This window comes from Mesoplodon bidens, assembly GCF_964165515.1.
Source record: "Mesoplodon bidens genome assembly, chromosome: 1".
NCBI classification, from domain to species: Eukaryota; Metazoa; Chordata; class Mammalia; order Artiodactyla; family Ziphiidae; genus Mesoplodon; species Mesoplodon bidens.
In genome coordinates, this window is record NC_138176.1 from 54,907,195 (window position 1) to 54,925,766 (window position 18,572).

Genomic DNA, 18,572 nt, shown 5'->3' on the forward strand with positions numbered 1-18,572 from the left:
GAATAGATAGTCATGGTTCCTGTCTTCCAGGAGCTTCCATTCCAGACATTACCCAAGCAATCAACTCATTAAAGAATTTTAAGTGAATATATAGACAATTTACTTCAAACTAGGTTCTTACTTAGATATGGTGATCCGGGAAGGTTTCTCAGAAGAGGTGACATTTACACTGAAGGAAAAGTAGGAGCTAGCCATACAAATGGAGGAGGGGAAGACCATTTAAGGCAGCAGGCACAGCATGTGGGTAGGTCCTGAGGTTGTAAAGGAAAAATTTGGTGTGTTCCAGGGTCTGCAAGGAGGTCAGTGGGGTGGGAGCCCACAGGCTAGAGCGGAAAAATATCACTTGATGTTAGTGGGGACTAGACTTTGTGGGGCCTTACAGGTCAAGGTAAGGAGTCTGGATTGTATTTGCAGTTGTCTAAGGTTAATGAGATGCCTGGCATAGGTGGCAGAGGGAAGATGGAGAGAAAGGGCTGGGGTGAAGCATGAAAAGATTGTTGATAGATGAACTGTGAGTGGTGGTGGAGTGGAAGGGTCTATGGTGCCTTCTGGGTCTTCAGATGCTATCAGGGCTCAGCATCAAGGACTCCTGATACCAATATGGTGGGGTCTTTTCTGCCCATAAGGTTTAATGGCTTTAAGATTTAATCATATGCTTTTGGCAACCTGTCCTCTCTCCCCTTCTGGCAATATTTTTGTTACTCCATCCACATCCCATTGGATAGTTCTTTGAGGCTGCATATTTACCTATCTAAAGCATGGATCATGCAGTGCCTCTTGGCTCTGACACTGGGTGGGGATGGGGGTGGGGGGGCATTGGTTAAGAGCACAGTCTCCAGAGCCAGACAGCACGGTCAGAATCCTGGCTATTTCCCTTGACTATTGGTGCAAACTCACCTGGCTTCTTTGAGTCTTAGCTTTTTCAGTTATAAAATAGGGTGAGGATAATAATACCTGCCTCATAGGGTCACTGGGAAGATTGGATGAGCTACTGCAGGTGAAGTCCTCAGAGCAGCACCTGGCACATGGGCTCAGTGTTAGCTCTTATTAGAGCTAGGGACCAGGTGCTTTTGAACTGCCTTTATTTCACTCTTCACCCATGCTAAGAGCAGGATTTAGTGCTTCAAGACATCCCCAAAATAGATCCAATCCCATAATGGATTAACAAGAAAAGACTATTTTACTAAGTGTTTCATAGGGAGATGGAGGATGGGGGTTTCCTCTAGAATGTACAGCACTTCACCTCAAAATCCCCGTTGAAAGTCTGGCTCCTTCTCTCCCTCCCTGGCCACTTGCTGTGTACCTACCTTCCCCTGCTACCCCTCACACTTAATTCTTGTAGTTTCCCTGGTCTTTGGACCTGGACCCTGCTTCCCACCTCATCCTTAGTTTTTTCATAGAAACCACTATTGCTTTTGCTAATCCTCTCTTTGTTTTCTATTTCCTTTATTTCCAGTCTTACCGTTATTATTTCTTTCCTTCTATTTTCTTCAAGTTTATTTTCTATCATTTTACTAATTCTTGAGATAAAAGCTAAGAAAGTTAGCTTTTTTTTCTTCCTTTCTACTATATGTTTTTTCCTGCCATGCCCCCTCCCTTTTGCTTTTAAAAAAATTATTTATTTTGGCTGTGCCGGGTCTTAGTTGCGGCACACGGGATCTTTAGTGTGGCATGTGGGATCTTCATTGCCACATGAGGAATCTAGTTCCTTGACCAGGGATCAAACCTGGGCCCCCTGCATTGGGAGCACAGAGTCTTAACCACTGGATCACCAGGGAAGTCCCCTCTTTTGCTTTTAGAGTCATATGTTTCTCCCAAGCATGGTTTTAGCTTCTTCCCATAAGCCTTGATATGTGGTATTTTTGTTATCGTTCAGTTCAAAATACTAATTTCTATTATAACATTTTCTTTGGTGTATGAAGTACTTACAATATTGCTTAATTTCCAAATAACCTTGTTTTTGTTATTGATTCTTAGCTTAGTTGCATTGTGTCAGATGAGGTACTCTGCAGGATTTTACTGCTTTGAAATCTGTTGTGACTTGTTTTATGACCCAGGATATAGTCAATTCTGGTAAATGTTCCACGTGACCTTGAAAAGAATGTGTGGCTCTGCAGTTGTTGGGTACAGGGCTCTATGAACGTCCATTAGGTCAAGTTTACTAAACATAGTGTTTCTTAATCTTTACTAATTTTTTGTGTTAATTTGACCTATTAGTTCCTAAAAGGTGTTCTGTAATATCTCAAAATGACTATAGATTTATCTGTTTTTCCTTTTATCAGTTTTGACTTATGTATTTTGAAATTACATTATTTGGTGTATACAAATTTAGAATTATTATATTTTCCTGGTGAATTGAGTCTTTTATCATTATGAAGTATTCCTCTTTATGTTTAGTAATGCCATTTACCTTAAAGTCTACTTCATCTAATATTAAAAATCTATGTCATCTTTCTTTTTTTTAGTATTTGCATATTTCTTCCCATTGTTTTACTTTCAATTTTCAATCTTTGTATAGTCTTTTGTTTTAGATGTGTTCTCAGTACAAAGTATATAATTGTTTTAAAAAAATTGTCTGATAATTTGCTTCACTTATATTTAATATGGTTTCTATGTGTCCTACCTGTTCTGTTTCTTTTTCACTCTTTTCTGCCTTATTTTGAACTGATTATTTTTTGTTATCCCACTTTTCCCCCGTGTTAGATTGGAAATTACACACTTTTTAAAACTATTCCTTTATTGGTTACCCTAGAGATTATAAAATAAACTCTAGATTTGCAAAAATGTAATATCAATTGGTAGTTTTACTCTCTTTTTGAGACAATACAAGCACCTTTGGAACAGTATTTCCCAAACTTTAATGTGCATGTGAATCACAGGGGAGCTTGTTAAAATGAAAATTATGATTTAGTAAGTCTGGGGAGAGGACCAAGATTCTGCTTTCTAGTAAGTTCATGGGCCACTCTGTGACTACAAAACCCTCAGAACACTTTAACTGTATTTACTCTATTTACCTCCTCCCTACTTAAATGCCTACCATGTACTTTATTTCTATATATAGTTAAATCCCTCAACACATTACTGTAGTTTTTTATGTAGACAATATTAGCCTAGATTCACCCATATATTTACATCCATATATTTTCGTTGTTCCTTATTCCTTCTTGCATCTTTGCTATCTCATCTGGAACTTTTTCTTTTTGCCTTGAGGACACTCTTTAGCATTTCCTTGAGTGGTGTTCTGTTGTTGAAAATTCTCTGTTTTTGCCTGCAAATGTGTCCATTTTTAAAAAAAATAAATTTTTAAATTCTGGAACAATTTTAGATGTACGGAGATGGATAAAGTTTCCCATATATCCTTCACCTAGCTTCTCCTAATATTAATGTCTAATATTACCATAACACATTTGTCAAAACAAAGAAACCAATATTGACACATACTGTTGACCACACTTCAGACTGTTATTTGGATTTTTCTGGTTTTCTCACCAATGTCCTCTTTCTGTTCCAGGATTCAATCCAGGAAACCACACTGCATTCAGTCACCATGACTTCCCTAGTTTCCTTCGGTCTATGATAATTTCTCAGATTTTATTTTTTTCCATGATTAGGACAGTTTCGAGGAGTACTGGTCAGTAATTTCCTAGAATGTCCCTCAATTAGGGTTTGTCTGATATTTTCCCATGGTTATAATGGGGTTATTAGTTTTGGAGAAAAATATCATGGAGCTGAAGTGCCCTTCTCAATGGCAATTGAGGCAGGCAGGGCAGTGGGAAAGCTTTATAATGGAAAAAAAGAGAAGGCGTCAGGTATGCTCCAATTGTAGGCTGTTGGCATGAGGAAGCTAGAGATGGGTTAACTAGAAATGAGGTATCTTATGTGACTGGTGTGAAGAATAGCTTTTTCGAATCAGTCCTGCTTTGGAAGTGGAGGCAAATTAAAGGGATGCTTTTGGTGCTTGACCAAGTCCTGACTATTCTAGGATGATTGCTGCAGACAGTGGTTTGCCTTCCTGCACTGGTTGCTGCAAGGTTTTGGGTACAAGTTCTATCATCATATATGGTCTGGCTAGTGTTCCTTTGTATAGTCAGCTCCTCAGACCCTGCCCTTTTGGGTCATTTTCTCACTTGAGAGAGGTTGGCCAATGTAGGGAAGGCTAGAGATCCAGATCTTCACCTCCTAGGGATTATTCAGTTGCCTTCATAGTCAATTTTATTGTGAGATCTTCTTAAACTTTTTGTTGTTTTATTATTATGGTAATAATCTGATGAAAGAGTGAGTGTACAGGAGAATTTAAGACTCTACATAGAATGCAAAGACCAGCATCATGACCATTATGACAAAAACAAGTAAAAGTTCTTTTAAGATGCTTTAGAACCAGGAACTCAATAGATCCAACTCAGGCCAAGACAGCAAATCTTACAGGCCATGAGTATCAACTTAAGCCAGCTAATTAGCTTTTTCCTTAAAACAATGTATAGCCTTTTCTATCTTGGATTTTTTATTGATCTAAGTACAGCAAGAATTTTAGCGATGGCACAGATGCCACCATGACTGGCCAATAAGAAACCTAGAAAAATGCATTTGTCCATTACTACTCATGCCAATGAATTGCAACTAATTTGTATTCCATCTAGAGCAGAAATGGTATCATTGAAAAATTCTGCTTTAGTTAGCAACAAGTTTCTTATAGTCTTGTCTCTTTGTATGATTCTCACCACTGGGGACCCTGCCTGAGCAATGAATCAGTAATTCTCCCAGGTAGAGAATAAGCAAGCAGATAAAAAAACAAAACAGGGGGCTTCCCTGGTGGCGCAGTGGTTGGGAGTCCGCCTGCCGATGCAGGGGACACGGGTTCGTGCCCCGGTCCGGGAGGATCCCACATGCCGTGGAGCGGCTGGGCCCGTGAGCCATGGCCGCAGAGCCTGTGCGTCCGGAGCCTGTGCTCTGCAGCGGGAGAGGCCACAACAGTGAGAGGCCCGTATACTGAAAAAAACAAAAACAAAAACAAAACAGGAATAGGGCAGGGATCTTGGTTCAATATCTTGGGAGGAAGCTGTCTACTATTTGAGGTTATCTGCTTTTTCTGAAGGTCTTGAGTCAGCTGTCAACTTCCAAAGATTGGCTTCTTCTAGAAGATCCCTGAGAATCTTCACTTTGAGCTGCCTTATTGGAGTAATCTTCTAATTGCATGGGATTCTGAATTGATTCTTTAGTTGTGAAACTTGAATCCCATGATTGACTCTCTGGAGTAACACTGTTGTACTTGTTGTTAGCAGTTCCTGATAAGGTCTTTACCAATGAGGTTCAAGAACAGTTTGTCTCTTATATGTCTTCCAATAGCTGAAATCTCCTGGCCGAAGATCACAAAGAGGCTGTTTAGGAAGATGTTGTGGGAATAATGGCAAAATGATCTTGGTGATAGGACGCGGTATAGTACATGAGTCCCTGCAGTATTTTCTCATGTCTGTGTGCAGCAGGATAGAGACTATTATTAAAGGTGAAATCCCTAAATGCTTGGGCCTTCCAGTTGCCAATTCATAGGGGAATAACTGATGTGATATGTGATGTGTCCCCAAGGGGATGGACCATATGGCCATAAAGGCTAGTGGGAGTGGGATTACCTTTGGCCAAGTGATGGCAAACATTTCTGAAAGTTTTGTTAATTTAAATTTAAGGATGTTATCGGTTCTTTCAACATTTCCAGAACATTGTGGGTGGTAAGCACAATGTAGTTTTTGAGTAAGGGGTAATGCATTACAGAATTCTTTTATAATGATTACCATAAAGTGTGTGCTTGGTCACCTGATGTACAAATTGGTATGCTCCAGGTTAGAAATAAAAATCAAGCAGATTTTTAGTAGCTGTGAAGCCTATAGCTTTTTGGCAAGGAAATGCTGCAGCTCATCCTGAAAGTAGACATACAATCACTAAAAAATATTTTAAAATAGACATAACAATAAATTGAAGGTGTTCAAAAGGCTATTGAGGCTTTGGTTCCAGGCTACGTCCCACCTTTATGGTTTTTTTCAGGATTACGTTGTTGATTGGTGACACATGACCTGAAAATAACCTCAGCTAGCCTTTTAGAGTTTCCTGATCAGTCCTGGTCTAAGACAGCAACTGATCTGTCTCTATCACGATAAGTAGTTTCATGGAGAAATTTAGCTAATTTCCATTTGAAGTCATCTGATGACACCAAGCAGCCATCTTGGGAGTTCCAGAGACTATCTGAGTGAAAGGTACAACCAGAGTTTTTCCATTTTTACCTTTCAAAATCAGGGGTTAAACACTGATATTTATAATGGCCTCTTTGAATATCTCCAGAGATTGATGCTTTGAGGTTTAGATAGGATCATAACATTGGTTAAGGCTGCTTATTTGGCACAATGATCTGCTAGAGCATTTTCTTGACCATATTATCCCTTTTTGCATGAGCCTCCATTTTCGTAACAGCCACCTCTCTAAGATGTAGGAATGCACCTAAAGTTTCCTAACTCATCCATTTTTTAAATGAGATTTCCAGTATTGTTTTCAAAGTCATGTACTATTCCAAAAGCATACATTCTATCTTTCTATACATGCTTACTCTCTGGTCTTTGGTTAATTGACTAGCTCTATTAAGTGCAATAAGTTCTGGCATCTGGGCTGATTTTTACCTTGGGCAGAGGACTGCATTCCAAAGGAGAGCTTAAATTAGTGATAGTATATCCTGCTTGATGACCTCCAGTTTCAGTTTTGAGGTATGAGCCATCAACAAATAATATTAGTTTGTGGTTCTCAGTGGCATTCTCTAATACATTTGAATGCGTACACAACATTCCCTAGCAAAGGTAAGACAATTATGAGGTTCACATTCCTCTGGCAAAGTGGCAAATTCAGTGTTGGAGTGGTGAATAGTTAGCAATGCGAGACTACAAGAGTAACAACGTCATAGGAGGTTAATCAGCTGGCTGAAAAGTGTTGCATGTTCTTAGCCAGTAGTAATGTCTGTCCTGTATGAGGAACCGTGACGTCAAGCAAGGAGCCTAGAACTAGCTCAGCAGAAACCTCAACAATTATTTATTTATTTATTTTTAGCAGCAGCTATTACTATAAGACATGGGGAATAAATCTTTGCAACCAGGTCAAGGGTCTGGCAATAGGTTTTTGATGGCTCCCATGAAGTTGAATTAAAATCCCAAGGGCTTGTCCAGATCACTTACGCACATATAGACAAAAGGGAATTTTGTAGTTAGGAATGCCCGTGAATGAATCTACTGAAGAACTTTCTTCATATTACAGAAGGCCTGTTCCATATCTGGGTTCCCAGAAAAGGTCTCTTACTGAGAACTTAGTCAACTCATAAAGAGGCATTGTAATCTTATAAAAATTTGTCTGCAATATCCAGTTAAACCTAGAAATCCTGTCATACTGTTATTTTGTGAGAGGTCTAAGGTAAGTTTGACTAGTCATTTGTCTATCAAGAGAGAGCGTTTTCCCCTCCTTAGATATCCCATGACCTAACTAATGGACTGTGCTTTGTAAAAACTGCAGTTTATCTGTTGAAACTTTGTCCCTTTTCTTCTAAGACTGAGAGCAAGTAAATGGAATCCTTTTTCAAGTTTTCTTAATCTTTGAATAAAGTAAGGCATCATCTACATATTGTATCAGAACTTAATAACATGGGAAATTTAGATCTGTTAAGACTTGGTTGAGGAACTGAGAAAAATAGGAGGGGGCTTCAGTGAACCTCTGGGGCATGACTGTCTAGGAATACTGTTATCTTCTTCAGGTGATGGCTAAAAGGTATTGACTGTCCTAGACGTGATCTAGAGGCACATCAAAAAAGACAAAGCAAAGGTCCACTACAGTAAAGCAAGTAGCTTCAGGAAGAGTTGATGCCAAGATAATATTTGTGTTAGGTATCACTGGGAAGTGAGGGATAAAAGTTTTGTTGATTGTCCTGAGGTCTTGAAGAAATTGATATCCTTATCCATTTGGTTTCTTTACTGAGTGTTACAAGGGCTAGTGAAGGATATGAGAAGACCTTTGGATATAAGGCATTCAACTACAGCTTCGAAACCTTCATTTGTTTCTGGCTTCAAGGGATATTGGGGATATTTGGTAGGATCTATTTACTGCTCTAATTAGTTTTCTATGTCAGGAGACTTTTAAGGTCATAGAATGTCATGTATGATGTCAAGACCTTTATCTGGGGTATGCATCAAATATAATAGAGAAGGCAAAGGTATATCCAGAACAGACACAACTTGATTATGAATAGAAGAGTCCTCTGGAACTTTAATAGTCGTTCTGTTGTGTATTTAATATTACAATTCCATTTGCAAAGTAAGTCTCTCCCTATTAAATTTGCAGGGTGGTATCACAGAGCAGGAAGGAATGTTTTTTATTCAAGGGCTAAAGCGTTACAGCTAAGGGCTGGGAGATAGGAAATATCTGTGGGTTATTTGAAAGAATTGTCACTTGTGTGTATGGTTACTCTGAGGAAGAGGTTGAGCAAAGATGGTGTTTAATGTAGTAAGAGTAGCATCCCTATCTACCAGGAATTGATGAGGTTGACCATCTATATTTATTCAACTTGAGTGTTTAAGGGTAAGTCAGGATATTGAAAGTGTTTTCCTTTTTCAGAGCACCCCCATTGATCAGAATTGAGGGATTTTCTTCATCTTGGTTTTTCTTTTATAGGATGGGACATGCTTTTTTTCCAGTGTCCTTTTTGTTTACAATATCTACCTTGTCAAAAATAGTTGTGTGGGAAGTGGGCCACCTAGCTGTTGAAGCTGCATGATTATAGTTTATTTTGGATTCTGTCTTACTTTTATCTAAAGCTGCTCAAAATGTTCTGACAGGTGTTTTTGTTCAGGCAAAGGAGATATTTCCCATTCTAATTTCTACTTTTGAATTAGGCTTCTAGTTTCAGGTTTAACCCCATTGACAAACTGAGATGTAAGGACTACTTTTACAACTGGCACCTTCATTAACTCCTGAATTTTGTCAGAAGGTATTTTCTACTAGAAAATCATGGAAATCTCCTATATTTTCATCATTTTTCTGTTTGTATGGTTCAATTATGGTCCAACAAATTTTTATTGGAAATGTTTAGGGATACTACAGTACTTTTAGGAGACTTTGTCCTGCTTTTCAAATATATATATATTTTTTAGATCCTTTTTTTTCCGACAGGTTTATTGTAGAAAGAGAGATTCTGTAGATGCCTTTCTGGGTCAATCCAATCAGCTTTGCCATCCAAGATTTAGCTGAGGTTCTGAGGTTCTGACCAACATGTGTACAAGTTGATATAGGTTAGGTAACCCTGAATCATATGCACCCAAACTAATTTAAAATTCTCCTATGAATAGTTGCTGGTCTTATATGGCAGCAGAGATGCTTAATTATAGCTCTTAATTCATCTTGGGTCCAAAGTTTAAATTATGCAGTTGCCCATATATCTGGCTCATAGGAGGGATGGATCTTTAGAGGCAACTGGCATTTTGTACCCTTAGGAGAGTTTCTGGGAGTAGGGAGGGCGTGTGGACAAGAGGAAGAGAAGGGAAGAGTTGATGAGATCACAGGGACAAGGAAGAAGAGGGACATCTGGATGTAGGGAGGCAACAGGATGAGGAGGATTTACTAGGAAAGGAGTCTAGTTTATTGTTGCTTAAGTTTGTTAAATTGGGACTTCCCTGGTGGCACAGTGGTTAGGAATCGCCTGCCAATGCAGGGGACACGGGTTCGAGCCCTGGTCCAGGAGGATCCCACATGCCGCAGAGCAACTAAGCCCGTGCGCCACAATTACTGAGCCTGCACACTAGAGGTCACGAGCCACAACTACTGAGCCCATGTACCACAACTACTGAAGCCCGTACGCCTAGAGCCCATGCTCTGCAACAAGAGAAGCCACCGCAATGAGAAGCCTGAACACCGCAACGAAGAGTGGCCCCTGCTCACTGCAACTAGAGAAAGCCCACGCGCAGCAACAAAGACCCCACGCGCAGCAGCAAATACCCAACGCAGCCAAAAATAAATACATACATAAATAAATTTTTTAAAAAGATAAAATCTTTAAAAAAAAAGTTTGTTAAATTGCTCATTGGCTTTGGCTACAGAATCTTTTAGTGAAATACTTTTCGAACCAGAATTTCCTTTGGAGGCTTCTGCATACTAATCAAACACAGCTGCCCATTGGGCCTGAGAAATCTTAATTCCCTTTCTTTTCTAAGGTGCCTATCTAATAAAATATGTATTCAAGTCAAATGTTCCCCAGAGTGGCCACTGAAGGTCCAAATACCCACTGCTGACGTTACGCCATTTAGAGAACTAGGCACCAGCATTAGGATTGTAATAAAAATACACATAAGAAGCAGCCATTTTTCCCAGAGGAGGAGAGGTTTTAAGCTTTGATGACCTCAGGAGAGCTGACAATGGTTGGTTAAAAGTGATGTTTGTTCTCTTCATGTTTCAAGACCCCTCTGAACACAGACCCAACAATCTGTGCCCCTTGGCAGGTGGAAAATTAGAGTGAACTCCCTCTTGATCAAAGGCAAGCTCTCAGGACAAAAAATCAAGAGGAAAGGAGAACCTCATCCAGTTTTACTGGTGACTCGCAACGAAGTTTGTCCAAATGTATGCCGGTCTGGTAAGAACAGCAAACTCATCAATCTGTGAGGCTGGCTCAAACAACAGGCTTACAGGGCCTATGCCTGTGTTCTACCCCATGATTCTTCTTCTTATGACCACACTTTCAAACAGCTCAATACAAAACAGAAGTACAAAAGAGAACCAAAAAGCATGAAAAGGAATGGTCTGATTCCACCAAGGATGTCAAACAAAATCGGAAGCAATAACAAAACCTGGGTACCAAACTTAAAATAAATAGCTGAGGAACTCAACACAAATATAGTGGAGCTCAGATTCGGCACTGACTTACCGTGTTGGCACAGACTTGACAGCAACAAGGAGTAAGGCACTACGGTCTCTGTGAGAACCTCATCTGGCTGAAGCCTGGGGTCCATAGTGATGGACAGTGCAGTCCGTGTCTCAGTGGAGTCTTCAGGAAAACTGTGGAAAGTAATGAAGACCATCTAAATAACAAACAGAGACTATTTATTCAGAACTTGGTAGTGCAAGAGAGTTAGTTACTACCACTTGCATTTGGCAGACTCAGAGGCAGGCAGAGGAGTGGAAAAGCTTTATGGTGAAAAAGAGGAAGGGTTCAGGTGCGCTGTGATTGGAGGCTGTTGGCAAGGAGAAGCTGTTGAACATCTATTACATAGTGTTCTGTGCTGTGCTTTGAACACAGATGTCAAATATAGTCCTTGTCAACCAGGAGCTCACAGTCTAGTTGAGGAAGACAAAACATTAACAATTGAAATGGAATTTGACAAGCACTGTGGCTGATAAATGGCAGGATGCCCTGGGAACATGCAGTAGGAATAGTGGTGAGTTGGTACATGTTAAACAACTGAGTCCTAGGGGAGTGGTGTATGGGGGGAAGGTAAGAGCCGGATTTGTAGAGTTTGCTGATTTCCATGGTGTAAATACTCCTACCACAGCCAGTTTCAAGCTACCAACATGATGCCACTAAAAAAGGGAGTTGGAAAGAGATGGGCAGTAGGATGTCAATATATCTTATTTCCACTATTCAGGTACAACAGATGTAAATAATCTCAAGAGCAGAGATAATAGTAAAATGTAGTAAAATAATTAGGAAGTGATGACTTTGAGTATTTACTACTTCTGCTTTTAATACAGTTGGCTTAATTGTAAAATTACAATTAAGAGAAGCTGTATTTAAAACCAGCCCACAAAATTACTGAACATTTTTTTAACAATCAGCTCTTGCAAGCAAGTATGAACCAGTGCGAGTGGGCCCTAGCATACCACTAGATAAGAGTGCTTTCAAGGATTACTGTAGGCTCACCTAAAGGGAAGATTAGGAGTAAATCAAAGGCAGGGAATCTGCCTTTTCATTTCTGTATCTCAGGCACCTAGTGCTGGGTTGTTGAATAGTGAAACTAATTCATTAATTCAGTATTAAAAAAATTTTTTTTAAGCCCCTTCTATATTCTGGGCACTTTTCTAGGTGTTCGTGGAGTTTAGCAGCAAACACCAAGGCCCTGCCTTTCAGAGAGTTTACATTCATAGGGGTGTGTGTGTGTGTGTGTATAAACAAATGTCTGTTATATCAGGAGGTGAATGATAAGTGCTATGGCCAAAAATTCTGTAATGCAAAGGAGAAAAGGAGTGGGGCACCACTATTTCAAATGGGGTCGCCAGGGAATTGCCTGGAGGTCCAGTGGTTAGTACTCCACGCTTCCCCTGCAGGGGGCACTGGTTCAATCCCTGGTTGAGGAACTAAGATTCCCCCATGCCAGGTGGTGCGGTCAAAAAAAAAAAAAAAAGGGGGTTGCCAGGCAACTGTAAATGTTGAGATGTATGAGGGTAAGGATGAACGGTTCAGGAATCTGAAAAACACGACCTGAGTAAGGCTGAGGCACAGACTCCCAGAGCTCATCATTCAACAGGAGTGGAACACAGAGTAACTTCGGAAATGTTTTCTTCAGAGACACCACGCACTTTGCCCTGACTCCTCAGCCCCTCCTCACAGAAGAAAAGTCCTTCCTTCAAGACGGTCTCAGGCACACTCGGGTTTAACTGGACCAATCAGATGCAGGGAGGCGGGGCTTGTTTTCTGTACAGCCTGAAGCCCGCCAAACGCCCTGACACCTCTGCGCATGCTCAAATACTTCCGTTCCTGGCACGCTATTTGGAGCGGTTTGCGCATGTGCGAGAGCGAGACGTAGATGTTTGTCCCAAGGCCTTCCCGTACCGTCCAGGCGGCGAGTCGCCTCCTGGTTTCGGAGTGTGTCCGGCGTGTGTCAGTTGTTCTCCGGCAGCAGTCGCCACTGCGGACATGAACCGCGAGAGCTTCGCGGCGGGCGAGCGGCTGGTGTCGCCGGCTTACGTGCGGCAGGGCTGTGAGGCCCGCCGCTCGCACGAGCACCTCATACGGCTGCTTCTGGAGAAGGTACCGAGCTTTCGGGTCCCTCCCCAGCTGCCGCGCCCCCCAGGCTCCGGCTCCGCCCAGCGCCCCTGTTAGTTCCAGGACCTGCCTCACCCGCTCGTATTTGCTGGTTGAGCCCTGTCTTCAGAGTCTTTCGCAGCTGGGCATGCCATATGCCGGCTTGGCGCCGCTCAGCTCCTTCTCAGCCTCGCCAACGCTGGCAAAACCCCAGAGAGTGTTATTAGGGGATGTGGGGAGTTCGGAACTTCGAGCCCCCTTTTTTTTTTTTTTCCTAACTTCGGGTTGGGGAAGCGAGGGGAAGACCGGCATGATTTACTTTTTTGTTTGCGGATAGGGCAAAGTTCGTGTCTTCCATCTTTCACTACTCCTGGGGAACACATGATATTTATAAACTACGATATACTAACTCGAAGTAGGTGTTGCTGAGGAACTTCACAGGTCTCGTTCTTGCCAGCATCCTGAATTTTAATGTCACTGAAGTTTGACACCTCTGGTTCTAACACCCTGGTGTGAAAAATCCTAGTTGAAGATAAGGTTTGTTCGTTTTCAGTTACTTTCAACTGAGACTTTAAACCTGAGTAATCTCATTGTATGTATTTATCATCACTTTTCGCAGCATCGTGTGGATAATTGTAATACAGTGTAACAAACATTTTGCCTATTCACAGTTTCTTCAGAGTGCTGAATTTATGTCTGAATTTTAGAAAACAAGGAGCATGGCAAAATGTGCATGGAAAAGTTTTAAAGTTCATTGAAGTAGGGTTCTGGGGAATGCTGGTTTCTCAAATATAGTCATAAGCGTTTTTTTGTTTTCTTTTTTCTTTTCTTAAGGGCAAGTGTCCAGAGGATGGTTGGGATGAAAGTACACTTGAACTCTTTTTACATGAACTTGCAATCATGGATAGCAACAATTTCCTGGGCAATTGTGGTGTGGGAGAAAGGGAAGGGAGAGTGGCATCTGCATTAGTTGCTCGGCGACATTACAGGTATGATTTTTTTAAGTACAAAGCATTTCCTTTTCCCTTTTTTTTTATTTTGTTAAAAACAATGGTGGCATTATTAATCATATTAAATTAAAAAATGTCCGTTTGTAACCTACTTCTTGTTTAAATAAGCATGTGAACTAGATGCAACAGGGAGATGGAAAAAATGTACCTGAGTAGGTGCTTTTCAGGACATTGTCAGCTTCTGGGTGATTAAGGATACTGGCTGTACCTTCTGTTAAGAATGTTTGTACTGTCTATACATTCTGTTAAGAGTGTTTAACGTAATTAACCTATTTGGTTGTTAAGAGTTTAAAATATGCTAAGGTTGTTTATAGTTTTCTATGTTTCTTTTCTAACATGGCAAGTTTTTTTAGAGAATGGAATATTTATAGAACTTTAACGTCATTCATCTGCATCTAAACTGAATCCCATTTTATAAATATCTTGTTTTGTTGCAGTAGATGTGGGAAAGGTATATTATAATTTTAGATTATTAAGTCACTTTTTTCTTTTGCATTATTCAGAAAACTTTTCATCAATTCTGATAACCATTTAGTTGTTAGTGGTTCCAAATATGATCATTTCTCTGTTCTCCAACCTTTCTGCGAAATATAGGTAAACTCTTTAAAACTCCCGTCTTCCATGATTTTAAATCATGATGAAATTTTCCTAGGAATAGTAGAATTTTATTTCAACCGAAATTATTGCAGTCAAAACTAATGATAATGAATGTATGACCTGGATGAAAAACTAATGGTTAAAAATAAGGTGATAACATGGTTGATAATATATGTAAAATAATGCTTTGCATGTGAGGTTGCAGTGGTAATAGAGTGTGACACGTGTTCTGTGATAATTCCAGTGTGCAGAATTTCTGATCTAGGCAACTATAAATGACGAACAGATTTTTGATTTTGAAGTGTATTCAGAGGTATCTTTAAATAGTGTATAACATGATTAAATTTAAAATGAGTGGATTTGCACACTAATTTTCAAGGAGCATGTACTTCTTCTAAACTTAAGGCAGTATTTGAAACATCAGCTCATCCCTGTTAGAAGTTAGTTCACTGCTCTGATTATGGAAATGGGAAGAAAGAAGAGAATTTAATGGTGCATATATCCTGGTTTTCTATTGCTGTATAACAAACTACCTCAAAACATAGTGGCTTAAAACAGTCATTTATTGTTATCTCTGACAGGTTACCTGGACTCAGCAGGTGATTATTGCTTCAGGTCTCTCATTTCTCATGTAGTACAGTCAGGTGTTGGCTGAGAGTTTAATCATCTGAAGGTTCAACTGGGCAGTTTATCCAAGTTGAGTCACTCAGATGGCTGGGAGCTCAGATGGTCTCTCCAAGTGGCTTGGCTTGGGCTTTCCCCAGCATAGCAGCTGGCTTTGAAGAGAGGACCCCCTGCCCCTGACCTCCCCTTGAGCAAACCCTTCAAGAGGCCAGATAGAAGCTATAAGGCTTCTTATGACCTAGCTCAGAAGTTCCAGACCATCACTTCTGCTAGATTCTTCCAGACCAAGCAAGTCACTAAGGCCAGCCCAGATTCAGGTAGAGAGGAATTAGACCCCATCTCTTGGTGTGGCAGTGGCATATGGGCATAGGGAGAAAAGGAATTGATGATGGCCATCATGAAGACTAGCTACCACAGCATACTTGATGAATTTGTTTTGATTTAATTAGATATTTTCACATTATTAATAGTCAAGTATAGTGTTTATTTGGTTATTGTATTTGTATACTTATACAGTGGATTACTTAGAACACTGAATATTTTTGTCCAGTTGTTGGCCATTTTTTGCTTAGGTTCATTCATGGAATTGGACGATCGGGTGATATTTCTGCTGTGCAACCCAAAGCTGCAGGTTCTAGCCTTTTGAACAAAATTACCAATTCTTTGGTCCTGGACATCATAAAGTTGGCTGGTATGTACTGTGTTAATCATAATACTTTTGGCTGACCAGTCACACAAACCTTTGCATAATTTCTTTTATTAATGCTTCTCTCCAAAAAGAGTATAAATGGCTTTTGAAAAGACAAATATGTATGTATGTGTATATATATATATATATATATATATATATATATATATATATATATATATATATAAAACTTTTAGAATAAGATAGAAAATCAGAGCCATAAGCCTGGAGGATGAATTTAGCAGTGAGCTTCCTGAGTGTGAGTACAGAAGAATAAGCACTAAGTCTGTTAACTCTTTTTATTTGATAGAAGTATATCATTTCTTTAAGAAGGATGCTGTTTTTTTAGTGGAATAACTAATTTCTGTTTTCTTCTTATTTGTAGGTGTCCATACAGTGACCAACTGCTTTGTAGTTCCGATGGCAACTGGTATGAGTCTAACCCTGTGTTTCTTAACATTACGACACAAAAGACCAAAAGCAAAGTACATTATATGGCCACGAATAGACCAGAAGTCCTGCTTTAAATCCATGATCACTGCAGGTAAAAAAAGAGAAGTAACATATATGTTTTTCAATGTCACAGAAAGTTCAAACTTTTTATATAGAGCTAGATAAATGAAAAAGAAACTAAACCTGTTCCTATTCCTTCTTTTTATTGTGGTAAAATATACATAACAAAATTTGCCCTTTTAACAGAACATTTTTAAATGTATAGTTCCTTGACATTAAGTACATTCCTCTTGTTGTGGACCATCACTGCCATCTCTCTACAGAACTTTTTCATCCTCTGAAACTGAAACTCTACCTATTAAACAATAACTCTCCCCTCCCCACCACCCTCAGTCCCTAGCAATCACTATTCTATTTTCTGTCTCTATAAATTTGTCCTTCATATAGGTGGAATTATAGAATATTTGTCCTTTTGTGACTGGTTTATTTGACTTAGCATAATGTCTTTAAGGTTCATCCATGTTATAGCATGTGCCAGAATTTCTTTCCTTTTTTAAGACTCCCATTGTATATATATCCCATATTTTGTTTATTCATTCATTCATTCACTGGTGCACACTTGGGTTGGGTTGCTTCCACCTTTTGGCTGTGGTGAATAACGCTGCTATGAACATGGAGGTACAAATACCTGTTTGAGTCCCTGCTTTGAATTCTTTTCAGTACACACTAAGAAATGGAAGTGTTATGTCGTATGTCCCTATTCTTTAAAATGGGGATATGATCACCTGCCTCAGAAGACTGTTTTCAGAATTAAGTGGGATGACATATGAAATGCCCAACAATAATCCCTAGAGCATAAGAGTTGCTTCAGGAATGTTTGTTCTGTATACATGAGTGGAATACACGTAAATCTTTACCATGAATCAAAGTACAAGGATACAGGCATCATTGAGTATAGATGAGACAAAAACTTTAAGTTGGTATTTTAGTATTTGGCTTGCTTAGGTCAAGTTGAATTTGAGAATTTAAAGTTATTTTTTGAATGGCCTCAGTCTGTTGTATGAAATGAACAGTATTGGGCTGTAATTAAACTGCATAAATAATCCTAAAGAAACTTGTGTAAAGGGATTCATAATAAGGACATATAGCAGAAATGGGTAGACTTCTAAAAGGTTTATTTTAAGTGACATAAAGCTGTCAAGTCTGTTAATTTGCAAACTATTAACCAAAGAACTGATAACCAAACTTATAGAAAGATTGGCATATTGAAAAACTGTAAACTTTTTCCAAATGATGTATGACTTGGACTATGTTATGTTCTTAGGAAGCAAGATGGTTGTATTCTTAAAAAAAACCCAAGAACTTGCATCATAGTTGTTTGAAAGCAAAAATAGGGTTGAGTGTAGAGAATTTGAGAAATAATAGAGAATTAACTGTCCTTAGGAAGTTACTTATTTAAGTAAAGTTTTCTTTGTTTTAATAGCTGTATAGATATGAAACCTAGAGTTCTGTGGACCACCGTATATGAATTGATGATTTTATAGTGGCTGAAGTTTTACATTTCTATAGATAGAATGTGGACAACTTGATGTGGATTCTAAAACAGAAGACTGCTTGCCTGTAACTTTGCTTTAAATTGCTGTGTGACCTTGAGGAAGGCACTTAATCTTCCTAAACTTTGGCTCCCTTATCTTTGAAGTGAGTGAGTTGAGCTAAATGGTTTCTGAATCCCTCATAGCTCTTAAATCCACAAATCTAGCCTGCTGCTAGATCTGGTATTTGAGAACACTGAAGATGTGAGTACATAATAACTCGTGTGCAAAATAGTTTTTATATTTAAATTATAGAAGGCTTTTGTAAGCTATGAGATAGGTCTACTAAAATGTATTTTTCTTTAGAGGTAAAACATTAAGTTGACGATTGTGATTTGTTTCAATACTCGAACTATTATTTTTGTTCATTTCTGAAATAAAGAGAAATTTAAAATAAAACTTAAATGTTGCCAGAGAATGAGTAGATTTACTTTTCTGTGGACTGAAATTGAACTGGGCTAAGTGACCCTTTTTGTCATCAGTGACTCTTATTACTTATTTTTTTTTTTTTTGCGGTACGCGGGCCTCTCACTGCTGCGGCCTCTCCCGTTGCGGGAGCACAGGCTCCAGACACGCAGGCTCAG

General features: G+C 39.4%; 1 protein-coding gene across 2 annotated transcripts in view; it reads left to right on the forward strand.

The window, feature by feature from the left end:
* The first annotated feature begins 12,813 nt into the window (after window positions 1–12,813).
* Window positions 12,814–18,572, forward strand: part of SEPSECS (Sep (O-phosphoserine) tRNA:Sec (selenocysteine) tRNA synthase) — a 35,522-nt gene continuing 29,763 nt past the window's right edge. Inside the window, exons 1-4 of one of the 2 annotated variants that reach the window (XM_081253754.1) lie at window positions 12,814–13,030; window positions 13,859–14,013; window positions 15,828–15,946; window positions 16,329–16,487. In XM_081253754.1, coding sequence (XP_081109880.1) covers window positions 12,917–13,030; window positions 13,859–14,013; window positions 15,828–15,946; window positions 16,329–16,487 — 547 coding nt within the window. In that variant the 5' untranslated portion in view covers window positions 12,814–12,916. Of the gene's footprint in view, window positions 13,031–13,121; window positions 13,562–13,858; window positions 14,014–15,827; window positions 15,947–16,328; window positions 16,488–18,572 lie in introns of those variants that run through there. The other variant, XM_081253753.1, reaches the window with a different exon arrangement.